Source organism: Drosophila bipectinata, unplaced genomic scaffold (assembly GCF_030179905.1).
Source record: "Drosophila bipectinata strain 14024-0381.07 unplaced genomic scaffold, DbipHiC1v2 scaffold_296, whole genome shotgun sequence".
Taxonomy (NCBI): Eukaryota; Metazoa; Arthropoda; class Insecta; order Diptera; family Drosophilidae; genus Drosophila; species Drosophila bipectinata.
This window is the reverse complement of record NW_027222949.1, coordinates 7,926-25,000: the sequence shown is the minus strand read 5'-3', so window position 1 is coordinate 25,000 and position 17,075 is coordinate 7,926. Positions and strand designations below refer to the sequence as shown.

General features: G+C 41.8%; 6 protein-coding genes across 6 annotated transcripts; 3 read left to right on the top strand and 3 right to left on the bottom strand.

The window, feature by feature from the left end:
- Positions 1 to 6: 6 nt before the first annotated feature.
- Positions 7 to 3,726, bottom strand: LOC138927516 (actin-binding protein WASF3-like; the record flags this gene model as incomplete). Its single annotated transcript, XM_070282779.1, has 4 exons — positions 3,519 to 3,726; positions 2,007 to 2,811; positions 1,163 to 1,243; positions 7 to 527 (listed from the first exon to the last, which is right to left on the bottom strand). Coding segments are annotated over exons 2-4 (1,347 nt in total), but the record flags the coding sequence as incomplete, so codon positions are not given.
- Positions 3,727 to 4,155: 429 nt separating this feature from the next.
- On the top strand, positions 4,156 to 4,802 carry LOC108126830 (ATP synthase, subunit G). Its single transcript, XM_017243558.3, has 3 exons — positions 4,156 to 4,247; positions 4,304 to 4,358; positions 4,446 to 4,802. Exons 2-3 carry the CDS (start codon positions 4,319 to 4,321, stop codon positions 4,703 to 4,705), a joined length of 300 nt encoding a protein of 99 aa, XP_017099047.1. The 5' UTR covers positions 4,156 to 4,247; positions 4,304 to 4,318; the 3' UTR covers positions 4,706 to 4,802.
- Positions 4,803 to 5,300: 498 nt separating this feature from the next.
- Positions 5,301 to 7,047, top strand: LOC138927515 (DET1 homolog). Its single transcript, XM_070282778.1, has 2 exons — positions 5,301 to 6,313; positions 6,364 to 7,047. The coding sequence occupies exons 1-2, from the start codon at positions 5,363 to 5,365 to the stop codon at positions 7,045 to 7,047; spliced, it is 1,635 nt and encodes a 544-aa protein (XP_070138879.1). The 5' UTR covers positions 5,301 to 5,362.
- Positions 7,048 to 7,221: 174 nt separating this feature from the next.
- Positions 7,222 to 7,776, bottom strand: LOC138927514 (calcium-binding protein P-like). The gene has a single exon (XM_070282777.1). The coding sequence runs from the start codon at positions 7,774 to 7,776 to the stop codon at positions 7,222 to 7,224; it is 555 nt and encodes a 184-aa protein (XP_070138878.1).
- Positions 7,777 to 8,633: 857 nt separating this feature from the next.
- Positions 8,634 to 10,000, bottom strand: LOC108126828 (Vacuolar protein sorting-associated protein YL-1). The gene is made up of 4 exons (XM_017243556.3): positions 9,802 to 10,000; positions 9,609 to 9,741; positions 9,253 to 9,553; positions 8,634 to 9,193 (listed from the first exon to the last, which is right to left on the bottom strand). Exons 1-4 carry the CDS (start codon positions 9,933 to 9,935, stop codon positions 8,700 to 8,702), a joined length of 1,062 nt encoding a protein of 353 aa, XP_017099045.2. The 5' UTR covers positions 9,936 to 10,000; the 3' UTR covers positions 8,634 to 8,699.
- Positions 10,001 to 10,380: 380 nt separating this feature from the next.
- On the top strand, positions 10,381 to 15,580 carry LOC108126825 (Transmembrane protein 214). The gene is given in 9 exon segments (XM_017243553.3): positions 10,381 to 10,446; positions 10,449 to 10,518; positions 10,582 to 10,877; positions 10,939 to 11,553; positions 11,621 to 11,825; positions 11,890 to 12,035; positions 13,949 to 14,365; positions 14,485 to 14,603; positions 14,673 to 15,580. Coding segments are annotated over 9 exon segments (2,034 nt in total). The 5' UTR covers positions 10,381 to 10,395; the 3' UTR covers positions 14,788 to 15,580.
- Positions 15,581 to 17,075: the final 1,495 nt, after the last annotated feature.

Below are 17,075 nucleotides of genomic sequence, written 5' to 3'. Positions count from 1 at the left end.
TGTACTGTTCGCCCGGCCCAGCAGCTTGGCCGCAATGTGTCCGCTGTTGGCGCCATTCATGGCGGACATGGGCGACATGGCGTCCGGTACCGGCGGGGGTGGTGGCAAGGCGTCCCGGCTGGTCGACATACTCCTTCCACGGGTCGGAGTATTGGCATTCGAGGCTGTCGGTGTGCCTCCACCGCTACCGTTCGATGGAGGTGCCGGTGGCGGTTGCGAGGGACGCGGCTTGTTGCGCGACGGGGTGCCCGGGCCGTAAATCGGCTCCGGTGACATAACCCCCTGCCCCGTCTGACCGTACAGGGAGTGGGATTGGTACAACCCGGCGTCGTACATCTGCTGCTGGTGCTGCATATGAATCTGCTGGCCTCCACCCATTCCATTGGCGCCGAACGAGGGCGCATACTGGCTGCCCATCTGTGGGTTGACCTGGTCGTAGGTGCTACTATCGATCTGCTCCGACTGGTAGCTGTGACGCAATTCGATCGAGTTGGGACGCGGTGGGCGTGTGTCGTAGACTCCCATATCTAGAAGGGTGGACGAGATGAGAGTTAGAATCGCACCTTATAAGCCTATTCTTCATACAGGACACACATCTCATTTAAAAACACGCCAATTATTGTGTAATTACACTTTTAAACTAAATTAGGACATGTAATTACAAGCAATTGAGACTTTCTGTGCAGACGAGACTCCATTTTTAGGCCAATTAGTCAGATAATTTAGTAAAAAAAAAACAAAGAACCGATTGGAAATTTTTTCAAGACTCTGATCTGGGCACAGAAATGAATTTTGAGAATTGGAGAAAGTATCAGAGGATAAGATGTGGCGACAGAAAGGAATTAGTAAAGCTCTAGAGTGAGGTGTACGATATTGTAAAGACGGAGAACTACAACAGAAAGGTATTTAGGATCCTAAACAAAAATTGGCGACGAATCGCGCGGTTAGCCAATGAATTCCAAAAATTACCATCAAAGTTCATCCAGAATTCATTGGTTTCACATACATACATACATACATAGTTAATATAGTTAACAAAAAAATAGGATTGCTAGTAAATATATGTATATATATATGGTATATATAGAAGAATAGAAGCGTGTGAAATAACACTTATAGTCAGAGTTACTGAGGCTTGCTTAAAGGTGTGAAGATGTCTAACCTGCAATCGCAACGGCGGTTTGCTTTGTGACATTACTGTTATTCTCCAAATGCGAAAGCATATTATAAGGCTTTACTGTATCTGTAAATGAGATGATTATGCGTGTTTGATCCATACAAGATTACCGATCTAATTACATTAACTAAAATAGGTCAATAAATAAACGGCATGCAATCAAAACTAAGCAGTGAGTAGTCTTTGGACATGATCGGGAGTCGATTCTAATCAGAGTTCTTTCGAAAAATACTTATAGTATTATAATAAATCTTTCTTTTAAGATAGTTCCTTCTCTGACTAATGATTATGGAGGTTAATGCTTAAATAACAGCAACAAGGCGTAATAATACATCGTTCTGGGACGCTTTTTTTTGTTTTTTTTTTTGAAAACTAGCGAGCTTTGGAGTGAAGTAGAAGTTGAAGTAAAAGTGAATGGACATGGAATGGACATGGGAGATCGATCGGCTGGTAGGTAATGCATGTCACATGGCCCCATCATCGTACCTACGTCATTAACATTACCGACAACTTGGTGGTGGGCATCGGTGTCAGACTCGCTCACAGTTTGTATTTTGACTAGCTGAACTACACGAGCAGACAGTACATAATTCATAATTAAATAGATTCCATTTATCAAATGCTAAACAAGTGCAAATATTCAGTGCGTGGTAAGAGCTTTCCAATTTCAAAATCTATTCATCAATTGGCTTCGCACTGAGTACTTGGATTCATTCTAAATTTCAGATTGTTGAAATAGATAGACACTTTATAGATACAGATACTATCCATATCTGAAATATTTCAACAACCCTTCTAGCTAGATTTGAAGTCTGTCCTATGTACTTACTTCCGTAGCCGGCTTCCTCGTTGACCATGGAATTCGGTGTCCGGTATATAACATTGTTGGGCATCAAGGTCTCGCCGTGCACCAGGACGAGTTGACGCTGTTTCTCGCGCGTGTTGTGGGGCTGTCTTATTTTGGTCTTTTGCTTCTTGTTGCTACGCCCAGCAGCACCTCCGGCTCCGCCATCCTGCCGTGGTCGATTCATCTTCTTGCCCTTGTCGTGCATCACCCGTTCGGTGTCCTTGAGCATTTCCTGACGCCACAGCTCAAAGAAGTAATTGGGATCGGTGTAGAACTTGAGACCGTCCTTGCCATCGTCCCGATACACATTCAGCTTGTCCAGCGGCGGCGGCTTGTCGCACTGGGCGTATGTTTCCAGCATCGGTGCTGGCATGGTGGCGCGCGAGAAGATCTGCTGATCGAACACCTTGGCCGACTTGAAGGCCTTCTTGCGCGTGATGTCCGTCAGGGGTACCTCCTCCACAGTACTATCCAGCTGGGTGACCTTGATGGCTAGCCGATCGATGCGGGCCTGCAAGGAGTTGGCCCGATCCCCAATATTGGCGACATCGCGGGCCAGCTCTCCGAACACATCCTCAGCGTGCTTTGACAAAGAGGATAACTGGCGAATGATGTTCGTAAGGGTGGTGTTGGTCACCGTCTCCAGCTCCACGGACTGCAGCTCATCCTGCTGGTAGACGGAGCGGGCCACATGTACGGGCTCTATCGATCGCTTCGGCAGTGGCATGGTCGGGCGCAATAGACAATTAACTCCAACTTTACCACTGAATTAGTGTGTCCTCATTGACTAAAATGAACAAAAATATACAAAATTATAAATTGAATTAATTTTTTATGACTTTTCTTTTATTGGAATTTAAATTAAATTAATTATTTTCAAAGAACTAAGACTTAATTGTCAATTTTAAGTTATAGTTTTTGTTTATTTATTATAACCCATTAATAGGACCCTTCTAATTGGCTAAAACACAGGCTTCATTCAAGACTCGATGTGCATTTTTTTTATCTTGAAATATTTTGTGATATGCGCGGCTTATGTGTTTGCCGTCTGGACCACACCCCATGGTCCCATGGATATACGTATATTCACTGTTTGGTGATAAGAGCGCTACGCCCAAATCCCACCCCCTTCAAGATTCATTCACAGTCCGAGGCGAGATAAGTCGATAAAGTGGCCGCTTCAGTGGCTTTATCGCTCAAAGACTTCACTTTACGTGGTGGCACCTACATACGCCAAGTACGCGTACACATCGCGGCCCCCACCAACGCAAATTAGATATTCAGGGTGCCAAGCAAGAGCCGAGCTGCCCGTTTTGTGGGGGCACACACGAAGGTGCGCTTGCCCCTCTATGTGTGTATGTGGCTCTTATTACTAATTTTCACGCGATTCTCTGCGTTTGCAGTCGGGCCTTTGCAACTAAATGGCAATAATACACAGATTTTTTCTGCAAGCACTTTCTATTCCTGACTTTATTGCATTGCTCATTCACTCACCGCCCGTCACACTTCTCGTTTCACGCCAGTCACAACAAAAAACATTAATCAGCCACTTCCGCTGCCGATGGTCGCTGTTAGATCGGTTCCCGTTCCGACGAAAAACTCTAATTAGCCGATTCGGGGCTTGAAAAATGCAAATATTTGCTCGTTTTTGTGGAAACTTAGATTTCCACACCTTTGTTGTATATTTATATCGAAATATCGATGTTTTCACCTAAATATTATATCGTAGTATTTTTTTTCAGCTAAATTCTGGTATTTTTCATTTGGTCTTTCTAAGTCTACATCCGTTTTTCAACACTGTTTTTCGATGCAACTACTACCAAAGTGCGCTAAATTTAAATTCTTCCACATTTATGAAACTTTATTTTTCATTTTCTTTAAAATGTTAAAGCTTCTACTTATATCTAACTAATGCCATTCTGCAAAAGTTTTCCGGAGATCAAAAACTTTGTATTTTGCTCCAAGTGAACATTTTTTATCGATATGTCCAGAGGCTATCCATACAAAATGGGTAGAATAATTTTATTTGAAATAAGAACCTTTTAAAAATAAGATTGATGATTTATCTTATTAATTATTAAATTATATGTCTTATATTGTTTAATTTTATATGTTTCAGCAGAGTAAACCTCTAAAAAAATACTAAAAATACACAGATACTTTTCGATAACTTCTTATCCAGCCCTGGCCAATGCATAACATCTCTGTTTCATAGCACATTAGGTATGGTTTTACACATTTCGCTTATTTTTCTCTTTTATAATTTGAAGTGATTGCAGAAACGATACGGAAAAATGGCGAGTTTGGCTACTAAGGGATCAGGACTTGTAAACAGTAAGCTTCGCCAAACGAAACCTAACTTGTTTTTGATTTGCCATTTCGCATACTGATCAAAAATTATGTAATGATATTTTTTTGCAGGGCTTCTTACACAGGCCAGGCCACAGCTGGATGTGTTCCTAAAGTACGCCAAAGTGGAGCTTACGCCCCCAACTCCAGCCGACATTCCGGCCATCCGTCAGGGACTTGGCAACATCATCAAGGGAGCCAAGACCGGTGCCTACAAGAACCTCACCGTTCGCGAGGCCTGGCTTAACACCCTGGTGACCGCTGAGGTCATTTTCTGGTTCTACATTGGCGAGTGCATCGGCAAACGCCACATTGTGGGATACAATGTCTAAATTTACTATAGTCTATGCTTGGCAGTTTTTGGAATGATTGAAAAAATCTTAATTGTGAACATTTCGACACTGAATAAAGTGGAATAATACGATAGTATTTAAATAGTGTTTCCTCTGCAAGATAACCAAACCAGGTAAACAAAGTAGTTATTCGAATGCCCTTTATTTAAAAGCAGAATACAAATTTCTATAATTATCGTAGTTTCTGGCTCGCAGTGGGTTAAGATGTTGGGAGAGATGATAACAATCATCAGCAAACTCGCAATCGTTTGCTTTTTGCGCTTTAAAATATTAATAAAGAATCTAAACTTGTTTTTATCAATCACGATAGTTACTCATAAGTGCTTGGTGATAATTTCTAGCGGTGTAGCACTATCATTATCTTGCATTATAGTGTTTATAGCTTATTAAAGCATTATTGTTATTTTATTGGTGAGCTTTCAGATTGGAATACCGGGCTTATGTTTTATTTCTTATTGAACCATTGTTTAAATGTTTTAGTTGAAAAATCAATCGTAATTATGTTATTTAGCATTACAATTTGTGAAAATGGAGTTATTTAAACAAGATCGTAAAATGAATTCACGCATAAACGGCCTTTGCTTTTAAGTGCTGGAAAACGCGAAAAATGTCTGTAAACAAACACCTGTGGAAATAATGGCCTACAGCGAGAGGCTGCAATCGCAGAACCTCGTGCACCTGCTCCAGAATCGAGAATCAGGCTTCCTTGCTCCCGGAACTTCTGCCAGCAGGACCCCCCAGTTTGCCCACGAGCGAAAGTTCTACAAGTGCATCACTCCCTGCTTGACCATTGATTCCATTTCGATTCCGCAAGTTTACCTGCGGAAGTTTACACCAGATGGCAGCAAGTTACTGGCTTTCTCGCAGGATCAGCGCAGCCTGCATATTTACAAGTACAAGGGCTTCGGCTCGGCGGCGGTGGGAGAGTTGATCCGGGAAGCGAATGTGGGCACCGGAGAATGCTTCAAGAGCCAGGAAAGCAACGTACAGAACCAGATCTTCGACCGCTTGTTCGCCACAAAGGATGCCACTGTCCTGCGACTCTGTCAGGGCGAAAGCGGACGGTATTATCTGCACCGGGAGTTCAGCGTGTTCCTGGAGAACGGCCGTTACGTTCTACTGGCTGCAATGTCCGTCTTGAGAAACGCCATGCCCACCATGTCTTACATCCTCTACCCGGATTTGTTTGACAAACTAGACGCCTACTCTTACGTGTTCTTCGTGGTCGACCTGGAACAGGGCTGTGTCACCCACAGACTCTTCTTGTCGCAGGACTCCATAGTGATAGCCCATAACCATGGCATCTCGGTGTTTGGTTCTACAATTGCAATCATGTCCAGGCTGCATCAGTGCATCTATGTTTACGAGCTAGTGGAGGGTCGTTTGGTTGAACAGGAGACGATTGGTCCCCGGCCAAGAGACTTTATCGAGAATGCGTCCATGGATGTTGGCAACCTGGACGCGACAACGGTTATGCCAATTACTCACATTAAACAAAGGGTCCTAAGCTTTCTGTACCGCCAAATTTATGGGGAGAGTCCTTCAGCGAGGCAGAAGCTGCAAGATTTTTACAAGATCTTTGAATTTGTTAGTTTGTCTCTTAGTTTATTTTCTAATCTAATTATTTCCTCCCCCAGGTGGAATACATGATTATGGAAAGGATGCAATTGGTGAACAAGGAACTCCTCCTGTTGCGCTACGAAGAACGTCAAAAAGACAGCGATGTTATGCCTCTGACACCAACTCCTCGCCGCTTGTATGTTTTTTACAATATAGCCAGCGAGGAGGTGGTGGGGGTCTACCATGATGATTCCGTTGACTTGCTGCAGATCATACTCCAATTTTACGACCAGATGAGCAATGTTCGATCCATGCAAACAGGAGATGCTCCCTCCCTGCCGCTGCACTTTTTTCTCAAGCAAAACTTTGCAGATGCCAGCGAATCCATACCCTTCATCCGGCATGCAGCATTGCGCTTCAATCCAAGTGTTCCTGTCAGCTCCCAGAGTCTGTCACCATCGCCGTATCTCCAGTTCAACGACTTCAGCTACGATGACCGGCACATATCGCCCCTAGAGCGTCCAAATCCCTGTTCCACTGAGCCCATTGTATTTAGAGATCGGATGACGAAGAGTGTAAAGTTTCGGCTTTACGCCAAGGCGCGTCGACCAACCAACTCACTGTCACCCCGGGAGTTATGCGCCTTTATTTGGCACCCATTCGAGCCCTTTGTGCTCAGCATCCAGAAGTGTATGAATAGTTACGCATACCATGTACATTTGTATAATCACAGCACGGTGGTAGAACAGACGAGTAACTGAAATAAAAGCGCACTGTGATTTGTAAATACATTCTAACTAGATCCTTCCCTAGGGCGCTTAGCCTATAATATTAAGGATTAGTTGAGGGATTAGGATAATATGTATATATTTGTATTTTATTTGAAATATTTTGTCGAAAACGGATACAAGTTACACATGAAACTAGTTTCTTATTTATGTTCTGTGGTGTCCATCCTCATTGTACTCCTTATTGACTTTAAGGGAGTGATTAATGACACTTGAGGCTGGTGGCGGATATGCTGGAGGTTGTCCAGCTCCGGCATTGGGCTGCTGTGGTTGTGACGGATTAGAAGGCGCGTTGGCATTCCAAGGTTGGCTGGGATTCTGTTGGCTCGGGTTTCCCGGCTGGGACGGGTAACCGCCTGGCTGACCTGGATAGCCTTGAGGGGCCTGGGGTGGGTAGCCAGGCATTGGTGGCGGTGGTGGTGGCGGCTGCATGTAGGGATTATACGGATAGGGGTTATATCCAGGCGGCGGGTATTGCGGCATAATCTGATTGTAGGCGTAGGGATTATACGGATATGGGTAGCCATAGGGGCCATAGCTGTAAGGAGCAGGGTAGGCGGGGTTGTTGTATTTATGTCCTTTGCCCTTGTGCTTGTGCTCGCCACTGCTGCTGCTACTGTCGCTATCACTGTCGGCCCGAGCCACCCCACAGCACTGCCATCCCACCACCAGGAGTAGTAAAATCACAAAAAATTGCCTCATTTCGAAAACGGAGACGTTCGTATAACCTGAGATCTCAGATCTGACTAAACGTTGGTCATGAGAGTACCTTGCTCATCCATCCAGACCAAAAAGTAGGCGCGTGTTTATTTTTTTTGATAAGTGGACAAAAACGTATAGATCACAATAAGTGCGGCCTGGTTCGAAGTACTAATTCCCTTTCTTACTATAATCTTTATATTAAATATATGTTCTTATATTATCGCGATGAATATATTTTATTGAATGAATTAAAATCATAAAATTACAAAATAGAGTTCCACTAGTGTATTTGTATTCTCAAGATGATGAAACCTTGTCGGAACCACAGCATTCTAGTTGGGGGTCACTTGGTTATCATTTAGACCGTTTACGGAAATGAAAAAAAATAAAAATAAAAACATTTTCTAAAACTTTTCAAAATAAAGTCGACTCTAAAATGCCCCTTCTTTTAAATATAATTCTTAAATTTCTATTAAAATTAATAAACCTTTTAAATATATTATACATTCTTGTACCTTTTTAGAATAGATTTTTTTTGTAAGTAAACCTTGTTATCATATGCAAAGTCAATAATCCGGATGCTGCTCTTGTACCCCAAAACGTCAGCTTATATAAATAATACGTACATAGCTTTATGTACTCTCTAATGAAAACAGACGGTGTCTAGATTATTAATAACAATTTAGTGATTACGTTTGGGAAATACCCTATATACAATTTGGGACAATTGGTTTATTTTGGAGCATGCCTTGAGTGAATCTTGTTTGCCTCGAGGGTTACTTCAAAAATTTCTTACCTCAAATTCAAACATTCTGTACAAACGTAACAAACTATCTAAATCCAATTTCATTCTGAAATTTTCCAAATCCAATATCTTTATTCTAAAAATATATAGAATTATTTTAATAAATTTTGTTACTTTATTAGTTATCTCCGCTTTTGGTGGTAGCTGTTGTCGCCTTGAGACGATTCTCTTTGACCATTTTGCGCCACTCCAACCATTTGGCCAACTCGGGCTGGTCGCTGCCATTACCCTGTTGCTCCAGCTGCATGTAGTAAGCTTCGCGCAGGATTTTGAAGGCTTGAATGCTATAATACGGCTGTTGCGTTACCGGATCGAAGTAGCGGGCTGGCAGTCTAGTGATCGGACAAATACCATTGCTGGCTTTTGGTAAGATTTTTGGGCGGAATATGCTCTGGAACACTTTATCGTTAAAATCATTATCGACAGTAACAAAAGTCCTCTCGCACTTCGCGGTGGGTTCTTTTACATCTTTTGTGTCGTTTGGAACACCACCACGCGTAGGTTTTCGTAGCACTGGCATAGTCAGTGAATGGTATCGTATTGTTGGCCCAGTAAAGGTCCGCTTTGTGGGACGGGTTTTCTTCTTTTCCAATTCCATTTTTTGGAATTTTTCTAAAATGGAACAGACATGTATAAGATAGATATATTTTTTAGTTTTTTAAGAGACCCACCCAGTGACTTGATGTTCTCTTCCTCTGTGATTTTGGCCTCTTCCAGCAGCTCCTCTTGAGTGGGCATATAGTCCTCGACCCGCACCTTCTTCTTTTTACGTTTGCGAGCATCGTCCATTTCCTTGAGGCGGATTTTTGTAGCCTGTGTCTTGATCGCTGTCGATGTGCGAATTGATTTTCGGCCAGAGTCGAGGACAGTGAAACGAGGAAGTACCCGTCGCTTGACGACGCCACCACCGGCACGTTTTTTGTGAAGAGCCGGTGTAGGCTTTGTTTCTTTCTTGGCCATTGGCTTGGTTTCCTGCAAAAATCATTTCATGTTTAGAGTTCTTAAAATATAATTACAGAGGCTCTACCTTGTAGGCCTTTGTGTTGACGCCGCCGCGCTTTCTCTTCTTTTCGGGAGCCTCCTCCTGGTCGGAAATGGGCTCATCCTGTTCATCGATACTGAAGTCCGAGTCCACCACATCCTCCTCTTCGTCTTTTTGTCTGAAGATGGTATTTAACAACGTTAATATGGGAAATTTTCAATTAAAATCAAAGACCTACTCGTATTCCTTGTCTTCCTCTTCGTCCTGAAACCCGCCATATGAGGTTTTGTAGAAATCATCCTCCTCTTCCTCGTCTAGTAGTTTTGCTATCTTATTGCCAGCATTATTGCGGCGGGAGCGAGAAGCAGCCATGTTTTAATGTTATTTTTAAGGACTTATTAAATATTTTTGTTATTTTCAGAGAGTTTACGAATGTAAACAAGCCGCCGCATTGGTATAATTTATCTGGCAACGCTGTCCTACGGTCAACTCCCCAGATAGTTTCAATTGTCCATGATTACTGCAGCCCTAGTTTTTAAAATTTTTATAAAAAATTGAACTCTATTTAGTCTTCTAAATAGTTTATTTATTATTTTATTTTTTGTTAATTTCTTGATAGAAAACTGTAAATTGTATAACATAAATTAAGAATAGTTTGAGACACTTAGGATAGGACGACACAGGGCGACTCGAGCAAAACGAGTTGGAGGCGTATGATTCAAAAAGGAGGATACAAAAAGTTTGGCCACTCTAAATGCGTATTTATTCGTGCCGGCAGACCCTGATTTGCTTAAGTTCATTTAGTTTCATTTATTAAACAATTGCAATCATCATGTCGGAGCAATGGGAAGTAGTAACCAAGTCGCGTAAACAAAAAAACCTGGGGATAAAAAGGTAGTAGCCCACACAGAGAAGAAGCGGCTTGCAGCCCAATTGCCCAAACTGGAGGAACTGTGTACGATTTTAGGCTGAGTGCATCTAAGCCGATTTCCAGTAATCCAACCAACTGCCATTCTAGTGCCAACTCATCGAGCGCAGTTATTCAGCTCTAGCAACAATAATAACTACAAGTCCTCTTCACCGGCTAAATCCAGTTCTAGTGGCTCATCGTCGTCGAAAACTAAATCACCGGTAAAGAAAAACACTGCAAAAAATGCGGGCACTGCAGGTGCAGCTGGCGCTAAAAAGCCCACGTCGACAAAGCCAAAAACTCTGGAGCAGGCTCTTAAGAACATCACACCGGATGATTTTTCTGCTCAAGTGGAGCAGGTCAAACTCAGTTGTCCCGATTCCGAGCTTCGTTGGTTAAGTCATGTGAGTTAAATTGATAAAATAATTACATTTTAAGCTAATAATCGTCTATATTCCTGCAAAGATTACACTATTCTTCAATGGAGCCCTGTCCTACGAGTGCGATCCCATATTCTCCGGCCGATCGACTCAATATCCCAGTAACCTGGCCAGTCCTTCCCTCAAGTTTCTGATTGTGGAGTTCCTTGGCAGTGTGGGGGAAACAAATCTCGCATACTTCTACCATTCTTTGATGGACAGTATGGCTACGGAACTGAACAACAATCAGACAGTGATTGGGTACAAACTGCTGTTACAATTGATTGGCCAAAACTGGCCTGAAATTTGTTCCAAGTACCTGGCTAAGACAGCACTTTTGCGGAACTCCTACCAAAATCGTAGCAACATTTGCCTAAGCATCTTGTGGGCTGTTGGACAGGGCGGTTATCAGTCGTTGAATGAGGGTGTGCGTGTTTGGCAAAACCTTATGCTGCCTAATCTGGAACTGAAGCAGTATTCCAAGTTCGTTGTTGAATACATCGAGAAAGTACTGAAGGAGTCGTCGGCAAGAAAAAAGGAGGAACCGTTGCTGTTAAATCAGCAAGAATTCTTCGCCGCCTATAACGCACTGAACGCCACGTACATTAATCTGCCCAAGGAGCAACAACAAAGTCTGAAACGCAGTGCTAGTGGATTGCTGGTGAGTTTTAGATAAGATTATACTCAAATGATTTGTATCTTTTCAAATATCACGATTTTATTTCCAGCAAAGTTATATCAATAGCCCCGTAAAGCATGCCAATATTTTTCTGACATTATTCCGCGATATAAGCGCTACCTCTAAGCATAACAACGAGATTGAAGGCTGTATTAGCTGTCTGCTAAGTAGTGGGAGGGACGACTGCCTCCGAGTGTGGCGGATGAACTACAAAAAGCAACAGGTGCCGAGTCTTTTGCTTTTAAAAGCTATAAGTACGTAAAGATCTTCCCTTCTTATAATGGTTTAAGAGCCTAATAATCTTGATTCATTTTGCAGATGACAATTGGTCCGGTTCCACCAAGGAATTAGCATCATCTTCAGCTTACCACTCATTCCTACAAGACTTGCACAACCTGAACGAAGAATTGGAGGGCAGCAAACGAAAAGACAGCAGTTTAGACAGCCTGAAAGAAATACTGGAGGTAAGTAATGAACCGTATAATTATTTTTTTTTTTTTTATATTTTAATTTGAGCCATTATTTAAAATTTAATTTCAAATTAGAATCTGGGTTGTCCGTTTTTATATCCCGGGCTTATTTGCCAAGCCTGGTCACACTGATGTCTGATTATTTTTGTGTTGGCATAGTATTGTGCTAGTAACTCAGTCTGGTCACATTGCTTCAGTGAAAAGAAAAACTAAGGTATAAAATTTTTGAATTGGAATTTCAAAGCGAATAATTTACTGAAAACGGTGCCAAAAAGACTGAAGCGGGCTTTAGCTACAACTAAAGGTGTTAGTAAATTAATGGAAGCAGACAAATAATCAAAGTTCTTTACGGCAGTAAGAAAGTTCAGATGCGGACGCAAAGCCAACGCGTCAGAAGCCGACCCAACTTGATTGCTGGCCGGCATTCGCCTCAAAATTTCTCTCTCTCTCAACTGGCTTTTCATCTCTAGCTTATTTTCTGTGCGCATAAATTAATGGTCCGCACCTTAATTATCGTGCAGTTACTGTGCAAAGTGCGCTTCGTTTTGGAGCCCTAGGTGTGCTCGTCATCTTTAACGGTTGTGTCTGTATGCGTGTCTGTGCGTATGTATGTGTGTTAGCTGCAGTTTTCCCATAGCGTTGCCATGCGGGCCACCGTCCAGCCGTCCATCCGTCCAATTGCCGCTAAATTTCTTCGACCGGACGTGTTGCTTTCGAAAAAATAAAGATTAGAAGGCATCCATCGGCATCTCGGGATCATATATTAGTGTGTACTTTTATCAGTTAACATACGACTCCGGTCTTATCAGCCATCGCGGCCCGCGCCCCAATTCGATGATCTGGCTGGCCGCCGGCGCTGCTAGTCTCGGCGTCACTTCTTCTCTTATTGACTGATGTGTTCCAGCTGCGATTGGCCGCCTCCCTTCCTCCACCACCCTGCTGCCCTGCCGTCTCCGTCTCATTCTCTCCCGTTTTTGATTATGCGCACACCACCACCGCCCTCTTTTCACTCTTAATGCAATTTTGGCATTTTTCTTGCCAGCCAAAAACACGCATTATTGCCACGATAGCGAATCGAAAGTCCAAACAAGAACCACCAAACCTTAATAACAAGCCAAAGAAGAAGAAGCAGAGAGAGAACGAAAGCAGCAACCGCGGCATCGTCATCGGCAGCAGAAGAGCTCCCAATTTAGGTTGCTTTCAACACGTGGCATGTCCACAGTGACCCTGATTTTCTTCTTTCTCCCTTTGGCATTGGATTGCCTTTCTTTCTTGTGTTTCAAAACGCACAAAAGAATTTTAAAGTTCGTTTAGGCCATAGTTCATTCAACTTGTTAGCTTTCCAGTTAGTTGTCTAGCAGCTTTTATAAAAAAAAAAAATATAAAATATAGTTTTTATTGTTACCTAAAAGTCAGCGCAAACGATCTTAGTTTCTTTTTTCCGCCAATTTTGAATTTTCTGTTTTATTTTTATATCCATACGTGAAATATTTTGTTGAATCTATTGAAAGCGCACGAATACGTGTTTTAATTACTGCCATTTGCGATTTCTTAGGTCATCGCGCTCTTATCCGTTCAAAAAGTGTTCGCAATCTTCGTACTTTTCCTTTTAAAAGCTTGAGTTGAAAGCTTCGCAAAGCCCGCTTCAGTCTCAGTCAGTCTCATAAAAACAATAATTAATTAAATATCTTTTGTGAACAGCTGAGGCATATCTCAAATACTCTTTGCTAATCGAAACTAACTGAAATTAAAGTAGAAAATGGCTCAGGTTAAACCGAAAAGTAACAAACAGGGTGGCAAACCAGCTCCCGCTACCAAGAAGGTAAACACAAAAAAATAAATATAAAAAAAAAGGTAAAAAAAAACGAAATGATAACAATGACAATTTTTCTACCCCTACTTTAAAGAGCGTCCAGGAGAAGAGCAGTGCTCAACAGAAGAAGAACAAACAGAATGCGGCGGCACAGAAAAAGAAGTGCGGATGCTGCAAATGGACGCTGGGCAGCCTCTTTATCGTGGCCTTGATCGCCGGTGCTCTGTACTACGACACGGAGACCAACGGCAAGGGCGTATTCGAGAAATCGGCCACCGGCAAGGTGCTGAAGAACGCTGGAGTTCTGCCTCATGTGGAAAAAACTTGGTACACGGTCATGGGTGCTGGTGCTCGTGGCTACAAGTGGGCGGAGGTGAATGTGCCGCCGTATGCCGAGCCCGTGGTCAAGACCAGCGTCGATCTGTGGAAGCTATCGCGGAATGCCGCCTGCAATATCTTCCAGAACGGCAAGGGATACTTCAGTGCCAAGTGGCCCGTGGTGGCCAAGTTTGTGAGTATTTAATACGGCAAGAGGAGATGAGGTCATTGGATGTCGCAGATGCGCAAACCAGTTTTGACTTAATCTTGGGTACTGTTGGTTCTATTGTTAAGATGTTCTGTTTCTTTTAGGTTGACCAATACGTGCCGAATCTGTCTGGAAAGATTGAAGCCTTCGCTGCGGGTGTGAGTGATTTCGCTGTCAGCAGCTACGATAAGTCTGCCACGCTCATCAAGGAAAAGGTGCTAGTGTAAGTGAAAATGGGGTTGTTTTCTTTATTTAAAGACACTATTTTATTAAAAAAATCTTTGCAATGCAGTGGCCGCTTCTCGCCCGAAAACATCAACCAAGCCCTGAACCAGACTCGCGTCGCCGCCCTTGAGTACTTGAATCTGTTTCACAAAAAAGTCGATACTTACGCTAAGCTCAAATGATTCTAAGCGTCAGGTACGCTTAATTCTCTATCTATCTATGGTAACAACAACAACATCATCAGCAGCTGCAGCAATGCAAAGAAAACAAAAAACGCGTCATAGTAAATAGTGAAAGAGCTCTTAATTATTCACAATTAGTAAAAAAAACAAAATCGAACTTTCAGTCAAAAAACTAAGTAAAAAAACCAGTCAAAACTCAAAAAGCCATTCACATTCATTAACTCTGATTCTCGTCTGATTTGTGTAAGGAAAGCAATACGAGCAAATTCCTGTGGATGCCGATAATAGTGTACACTAACAATCTAGTAAATTCAAACTTATATTAGTTAAAAAGCCCCAAACAAAAAATATGTATGTTGTACAAAACATGTTAAAATGTTTTTCTCCCAGATGAGAAAACCTAACTTTTAAATTTGTATACAACGGCTTTAAAAAATTGTTTAAAAAGTTCTACAACTTTCCAAAATGTCATTATTGTATTTATTTGCGTTTTTGTTTGTGTGGAGGCGCGCGCGTGTTAACTGATTTAATGTTAACCAAATCATAACATTTCCAATTGCATTTTGAAAGCGAACGACCGATTCAAGCACGATTATACTTTTTTTTTATTCATAGGTTTCTGAATGATGTGAATGCATTTCTCCGCAATATTTTCAAAACAAGAGCGTTTTAGTCGATTCTTGGTTCCATAAGCAAGACTTTATTTTCAAGTTTTAAATCTCATTTGTATATGTAAAGGATTACACGATTTGCATAAATTAAATAAAGTTGAAAGAAGTGAAGTAAACGAAAAGGATTGAATTTTTTGATTTACTGGGGAGATAATATTCTTATATTCAGAGTTGGGTTTGGTTGGGTTGAGCAAGCAGTATTAAACTTCTTGCATGGAGATGAAAGCAGTTTACATGGGTTTATGAAATAAAGCAGTTCAAAAGTCCTTTAGTACTGTAAGAAGCAGTTTAAAATCCCCTGAAAAACGGTATATAGATCTAAACTGCTCTCAAAGGTAAGTATTAAAAGGACAAAATAAGTGATTTTCCCTTGCGGGAATTTTAGTTTTAAATGCCAAATAGGCCTTTATTAAATATATATTTTTTAAGAAAAATACATAGCTAGATTTATGATGAGGACCTTAGCCTTAAAATTTATTATTTTTGAATAAATTTATGAATCCTTCCCAAAGAAACACGTAAAGCAACAATTTCCTTTGAAAATACAAGGTTTTCTATTTCCCCTTTCTCCTTAATGTCTCCTTAATTAAAAGTCCCTTTTTGAATTCGCCGTGTTTTGAAAATTTTCGGAGTGCACCACCAGCCACACATCCTGTGCCAAGCCACTCGTTGATTTGGTGGCACTCGGATAGCACTTCGTTGGCTCGGCAAAACAGCGGGAAAAACAATAAGAAAAAGCTCCGGTCTCGGCTGCCGCAATATCCAGTATCAAATGAATTTCAAGTCGCGGCACACGTGCTGTTTGCTCCTTTGACGCGGTTCGAAATTCCTGGCGCTGCGTGTAAAGTTCGCCACCAAAGGATATAACGCAGATGCCGCGTTTCAACATCGGTGCGGCGGTTTCACGCGGATAAAACCACTCCAATGCTGAAGATACGTGTTTTTCCAACAGTTTTTCCGGCTTTTTTACACTGAAAATAAAAACAAGGAACCGGTTTCAATTTGTCTCAGTGTCATGTGCTAAAAAGAAAAGTGTAGTTTTTGAATCGGGGCCGCTTTATGCGGCCAGATATTGTCTCTAGACAGAATTACTTATGAAGAATTGCAGCGAAATGTTTTTAAATTAAATGGATGCACTCGATCTGCTGGAACTTAAGGCAAGTCATATTAATTCCTTTATTTTAAACTTATGTAAATAAATCAATGGGAAAAATTTATTTCTCATCGGAAATTGACTGTGACGGTTGGCGTGATTTAATGCTAATCGAAAATGCATTTGTTACCAATGCCACGGAGCTCCTTTCAAGTTTCGCGATGGCGATGGCGGAAAATGAAAGAAAACAAATTTCTTGCAGACTTTTGGCTCAAATGCGTGTCAGTTGCCGTAAACAACCGACAGTTCTCTGCGCAAATTTTCTTCCTTTCTTCTCTTTTTTAGCAAGAAAATCAAAGTTTTTCCATGTTCAGGTGGAATGTTTTCAAAGTTCGTCTTATCTGTTTTTGAAGTCTTTTCGAGTTTCTTGTGTTTTTTTTTTTTGTTCTTGGCCAAATTCCGGAAAAAAGGAAGAGAAACACCTAATGAGCACGTGGCCGGATTGACTTTGAAATGAGCCCGGA